General features: G+C 42.3%; 1 protein-coding gene across 1 annotated transcript; it reads right to left on the bottom strand.

The window, feature by feature from the left end:
* Positions 1-2,695: 2,695 nt before the first annotated feature.
* On the bottom strand, positions 2,696-5,471 carry LOC142283548 (protein kinase C theta type-like). Its single transcript, XM_075333126.1, has 7 exons — positions 5,383-5,471; positions 5,191-5,253; positions 4,899-5,037; positions 4,599-4,790; positions 4,358-4,486; positions 4,077-4,264; positions 2,696-3,260 (listed from the first exon to the last, which is right to left on the bottom strand). The coding sequence occupies exons 1-7, from the start codon at positions 5,454-5,456 to the stop codon at positions 3,230-3,232; spliced, it is 816 nt and encodes a 271-aa protein (XP_075189241.1). The 5' UTR covers positions 5,457-5,471; the 3' UTR covers positions 2,696-3,229.
* Between the last annotated feature and the right edge of the window lie 1,231 nt (positions 5,472-6,702).

Below are 6,702 nucleotides of genomic sequence, written 5' to 3'. Positions count from 1 at the left end.
GTGTAAAGGCAGCCTTTCTGTAGCCAACAAGTTTGAGATGCTGAAACAAAACCTCTTAGGCATGTCATGCACATCGAAAATCATGTAAAAAACAGCGAGGGGACTCCAACCACAGTCTCCCTCGTTGCCATTAATTGGGCCACACACACCCCACTTGACTGTCATCAGTTGATCCCCCTTTTTAAAATGAAAAAGATGCTTTGCATGAAGCACTCTCAAAAATACGTGTGCCTTTCGCGTCCTCTGGCTGACCCAGGGGAAGAAACGTCCTCTGAGAGCCATGACTTGTTCATCTTGGTTCTTTTAGAAACACAGCGAGGGGACTCCAACCACAGTCTCCCCCGTTTCCACTAATCGGGCCACACACACCCCACTTGACTGGCATCAGTTGATCCCCCTTTTTTAAATGAAAAAGATGCATTGCATGAAGCACTCTCAAAAATACGCGTTCCTTTCGCCTCCCCTGGATGACCCAGGGGAAGAAAAGTCCTTTGAGAGCCATGCCAACATTGTCAGTGGACAGACGCGTGTGCTTATCTGCCAGCAGACCCCCAGCAGCACTGAAGACAGGTTCCGAGAGAAAGCGGGCTGCAGGACACAACAAGATCCCCAAGGCGTACGTGGCAAGCTCAGGCAATTTATCCAGATTGGAAGCCTAAAATGAGCAGGGCTCAAGTTGCACAGTAATGGCATCAATGTTTCCTTGCATATACTCATATATTTGTGTCTCCTCCTCTTTTTCCTTGTCCAGCTCTTTTGTTTTCGCATGAGTATATGTCCTTGTCACTTTCCCATGTGTTTGTGTTGTGAGTTGTTTGTTACCTTTTGGACACCTTTGAGGGTGTTTTCTAGGTGTTTTTATGTGTTTGTGATTGCCTGCCATTGTTTCCTATGCGGTTCGAGTGGTTCGCCGAACCGGTTCGCCAAACCGAACTCGAACGAGACCTCCGTTCGGCGAACCGAACTCGGTGCCAAACCGCGACCGGTTCTCTCATCTCTAATGGTAACCTCTGCTTCAATGGAAACATTGTGCTGAGGGGTATAGGAATTTAAAAATAAATTAGGGGTCTCGATTTACTAAGGCAATCCTAATCAGGGTCATTTCTTAGAGAACTTAGGAATTGTCCCTAAAATGAGGAAAACTCATTAGGGCTTCATAACGGGATAGGGTCATTACAGCTGTAAATAAAAGGGTACTGAGGACAGATTTTGTTGCCCAGTAGGAGCAGAGTATGTGGTTTTTGTTGTTGTTTTTTCAATAAATTCATGTTAAGGCTAATACCCCTATTATTTTCTATTTCAGAGACATTGGTGAAACTCCATGAACAGAAATGGAAGGCCATGGGTTTTATGTATTGAAGGGCATAGAAATTGGTTTGCTGGGCGATTAATTGTAGGGATTCTTGGGTGGCAAAAATTTTGAAAAAATCAAAGGAGGTAAAATTAGTGACGTCAACTTTTGTACCATAGGCTGCTGGAAACTGGAGAATTTGCAGGGAAAAGGACTGATCACAGGATAGCTCTATGAAAAGGGGACTGCAGAACTTGGCCCTGCCACTGACGTTTCAGCAGTGACGACTGACTCTGCTACCATCGGGCTGTGGGATCCTGTGGAGGAAGCCGAGTTGTCACTGTTTCAAAACAGTTCTGCTTTAGAGGCAAATTCTGTATCTGTCCCGGAACTGCCGTAGCAAAGCAGCGTATACGCCTGCTCCATAGTAAGCATTCTGAGGGCCACTATTGTATTTTATATACTTGCCTAACATTAAAAGAATAAAACCTAAAAGCAAACCTAACACTATTAAACCTAAAACTAATCTAAGACTGGTATTTTTTTAGTTGTATTTTTTTATTTTTCTTTTATTATACTTTTGTTGTGTAAATTTTATAAAACCCAGAACACTAAACCCTAACCCAGCTATTAGTAAAGACAGAAAGAAAAAATCATAAGATAAAAAAAAAAAAATAAAAATTAAAATGCAATCTGATTAGGGGGATGACACGGGGAATGGTGTTGGGGTGATGATCTGGGGGTGATGATCAGGAGATTGGGGTAGGGTTCATTGATTTGATCTTGAACTTGATTCTAACTTCACTGACAGGACAGCACTTGTATCCCTCTTATCTCCCAGAACAACTACAAGGAGAGAAGAGAGAGGCACAGGATCACCGTTATGTAACTGGTCTCGTTCGTGTTCTCCAGGTTCTCTGTTATTCCTGGTAGCTGAAATCCTGGAGATTTTGCAGCTCTGGGGGCACAATTTCCTTATTCCCTATTTCCTGAATGACCGCCATTTTAATGCGCATTGGTGGTTGTTAATGGGTTAAAGAAACATTAAACCATTGCATCAAACAGGGAACAGTGGCCAGGTCCGCACGCCTGGAAGTCAGTGGAAGTGTCACCTTAGGAAAGAACGACTGAATCTTTCAGAAATCTAGGGACTGAAGGGAAATTTATATTGAGATGTTACTCCCTGGCTGAGATTTTAGTGAAAAAACACAATCATAGGGGAAATGTATCCAAATTATTGGAAGGAAGAGTAAAGCAGTGACCCATAGTGACCAGGAGTTCAGCCCTGATGTGAATAAAAATTAATACAGTACACCCTGTTCTCTTTAAGGGTAAATAGAAAAAAATACTTATACATAAGATATAAATTGAAACTATTACTAGCACATGATGGTGAATTGTCCTGTTTATTGCTCGTAAAAGTCCTCTTAGGTTCCTCTATGCCACTAGTGGTTGTAGTAGGAGATCCACCTAGGGCAGAAGATGACAAGTTGCCATTGTTTTTATGTTGTGTTTATCCATCGGCACTCAGGAGAGGAAAAACCCCCTGTGGGGGAAACCTCTAGGGAACCATGGCCTATGGATAACTGTCCTTCCCTGGGGGCACAAGGCAACATGCCATCTAGAAGTTCTGGTCCACGGTCATTTTACTGACTCCTGGTAGGATTTTCATGGTCTTCATCTTCTTCTTGTATTTGGACACTACAGTACACCAGAATGTAGCAACACCCCCATCCTTCAATAGGAAGGAGTGGATATGGCTGCATGTTACACTGCAGGTCACGGCCCTCAGGACACTCCTAGTGTTGATTGATTAGGAGCCAGGACTGACAAGTAGTCAGGAGTGCACTCTAAGACTCGTTGGCTTTTTCTGGTGCACATCATTTCCATTAGAAGCTCTGCTGGGACATGTCTTCAGAGCTCTTTATTTCCACCATCTTATCCTCCTCCAGATTCTGTGGTAGGCGACCTTCACAAAAAGAGATACTAGGTTAGAAATAACTTTTACATATTAATGGGACACATGAAATGGGATTATCTTAATGGGAAAACATCTCCAGGTTTGGCCCTATGGGCAATCAGCAAACTGTAAGCAACACTAAAGGGTGCTTTACACGCTGCAACATCGCTAGCGATTGCTAGCAATGTCGCGAGCGTTAGCACCTGCCCCCGTCACTCGTGCGACATTTGTTGATCGCTGCCGTAGGAAAAATTATTGCTAAGTCAGCGTCACACGCACATACCTTGGCAGCGACGTCGCTGTGACCGCCGAACAATCCCTCCCTCAAAGGGGACGTGCGTTCGGCGTCATAGCGACGTCACTGCGGCGTCACTAAGCGGCTGGCCAATAGAAGCGGAGGAGCGGAGATGAGCGGCACATAACCTACCACCCACCTCCTTCCTTCCGCATTGCTGGTGGATACAGGTAAGGAGTTGTTTGTCATTCCTGTGGTGTCACACATAGCGATGTGTGATGCCGCAGGAATGACAAACAACCTCGTTACTCACCTGACAACGATATTTGGTGTTTGGACGATCTCTCCAAAACCAACGATTTTAACCACTTTTGCAATCGTTGAAGGTCGCTCGTACGTGTTACACGCTGCGATGTCGCTAACGACGCCGGATGTGTATCACAAACACTGTGACCCCAACGATAAATCATTAGCGATATCGCACCATGTAAAGCACCCTTAAGAGTTTTCCTCACTACACTGTGCTAACTGATTCTCATGGGACAAGATGGGGTTTCATGACCCCTATCCCACCATTTACAATGACTCACCTGTGATGGGGTGTTTTAGGTCTCCGATTAGGTGTTTTAGCTTTCTGCATCTGCTTTACAACCTTCCATCCATCATCAGCAAATGTGAATCCACAGAAAAGATTTTGATTTTTTTTAGCCATTCGTGGTTTAGTGGCTTCGGAGAAAGAAAGGACATCTTTCAATGCATCTGATGTCATCACTGGTGGCTGTGGACAAAATATTCAAGAATCAGTGTTTATAAAGAAGTCACACAACAGAGATGTACTGCTGTCACCATCTTCTCTGGGTCATATACTTACAGGTGGTAGGTGGAATGGTGGAGATGCTTTGCCGCCCTCTATTTCTGTCCAGTTGATCTCCATAAAGAATGGATGATCTTTAATGTTGTCCACGAATTTCTGCCGACTCTTTGGTGACTTATCCAAGAGCTGGGAACATACAATGAAGACATTTATTCAGCCTTCAGTCGTTATCCTTTTTATTGTTGTGTTTTTCATAGTATTCAAAAACTTTATTACTGAGTTGTGCCTTTATACTCACCCCCTTTATGACGGCTTTTACTTGGGGGTCCAGTTCTTTTGGGAAGGCAGGATCATCATTGATCAGTGCCTTCTCGATGTTCTCCTCACTTTCATCTTCACTGAATGGATATCTGCCAGTAGCCATCTCATATATCACAACACCAGCAGAGAACCAGTCCACTGCTGTGTTGTATGGCTTCTCTAAAAGAATCTGTGAAGACATAAAGCAGACAATAAGAATATTGACCAGACAGCGGAACACATGGAGATGTCCAGTCTTGTATTGAGATAACACAGGGACATGTAAATGATTCTTCACCTCAGGAGCCATATATTTAAGCGTCCCGGCCCATCCTGTCGTTTTTGCATTGCCAAAGATGTTCATCACGGCAAGACCAAAATCAGCAATCTTCAAGTGACCATTGTTGTCCAGTAAGATGTTGTCTGATTTTATATCTCTGGTAGAAAAAAAGAGATAATAACATATTTATTATATTAACCGGGCGGAAGACCCCATTGTGGCCTGAGATGAAAAGTGTCTACAGAGGGCATTAGGATGAGGGTATAAGACTATTCATACCAGGTCTACATAGAAGGTGTGCCGTACTTACCTGTGTATAATGCCTCTGCTGTGGAGAAACTGCAGCCCACAGATCAGCTCAGCTGCAATAAATCTGATGAGAAAAAAAGAAATCCATCAAAATCCAATATTTCATCCACTAAACTAAGAGAGTGATAATGACATAAAGCCGAATATCCCTGACAACCATTATCTTCATCTAATATATGAAATTCTATCTTACCTGATGGCTGGAATGGGAATAGGGGCATAAGTTGTCATGAAGCCTCTAAGGTCTCCTCCACTGAGATATTCCATGGCGTAGAAAACATAGTCCTGTGTAAAACAGAGGAAATAATGAGGGTAAATGAAATATTGTCGATATGAGGCACTGGTTGCACTGGTTTTAATCAATGTTCTTCTAAGTCACATTCTTTTAACAAATACTATGACTGTGACCTAGAAGAACATTGCAGACAAATTGGCACATAGAGTAGATAAATTTAATACATCGATGACTCAGAAATGTTGTATTATGAGCCTCTTACCTGGGACTGGAAGGTGGCAAAAGCCCGAGAAATGAATGGACTCTTTCTAATCATCTCCAGGACCTGTCGCTCTATCAGGACATCGTCTCTTGAGTCCTTGACTAGGAGCCTCTTCTTCACCATCTTCACCGCCAGTTGTTTTTGGCAGGCCTGATGTGTGGCCAACATGACCTGGAGGATACAGAGAGTTAGAACTGGAGGAATGGCCTGAGCTGCCATGAGATGTGATGAGAAGATGTGAAGCAGTGATGCTCCTAGAGTCATATTACTGCTCCACATCAGACAAATGAGGAAGATGTCACCACAATGTCTAATACTTACTTTACCATATGAGCCCTCTCCAAGAATTTTATGGAAGGTGAAGCTCTCCACTCCCGTCACAATGATGGGAGATTCAGCTGGTGTTATACCTGGTGGGGAAGGGAGAAATAAGATGTGACAGAAAGCCAATATCTGTATGTGAATATAATAGTTCATGCAACACAATCTCCTTTTTGTTACATTATCTGACTTCTTACATAAATCTCAACTTTCACTCTTTATTTGATTTGTCTTAATTTTTACTTTTTATTATATATCATAACCTCTGCTCTAATTAAGTTTTTTGGAACAATGAACCACAGCATTACGCAAAAAGATAACCACTGCAGAACCAAACCAGCAGACTATAATCAAAAAATATATTATAGGGAAGTGTCTTACCATTAACAATAAATTACTTGCTTTTTGATATAAATGATGTAATTCATTATTAAAAATGTGATTATATTATATTATGCTATATTGTATTAAGATTGTTTTATCTTTCATGTATTATGATTGGCTTATATTCAATGTCTTGTTAAATACTTATTGGTTATTTTCTAAAACCTGCTCTTACTATAATAAAGGGGGGATAACAGGTTTGGCCCCCAGAGAGACACTTTGATGTACACACCATGTGTCTATGTATTTTGCTTCTCCATCTGACCACTATCCCCAGAGGAAGATGGCATACAGACAATAGGCTATAGGGG

The sequence above is a fragment of the Anomaloglossus baeobatrachus genome, chromosome 2, assembly GCF_048569485.1.
Source record: "Anomaloglossus baeobatrachus isolate aAnoBae1 chromosome 2, aAnoBae1.hap1, whole genome shotgun sequence".
In the NCBI taxonomy this organism is placed as follows: domain Eukaryota; kingdom Metazoa; phylum Chordata; class Amphibia; order Anura; family Aromobatidae; genus Anomaloglossus; species Anomaloglossus baeobatrachus.
Note: the sequence above shows the minus strand (reverse complement) of the source record. Positions and strands in the feature narration are given on the sequence as shown.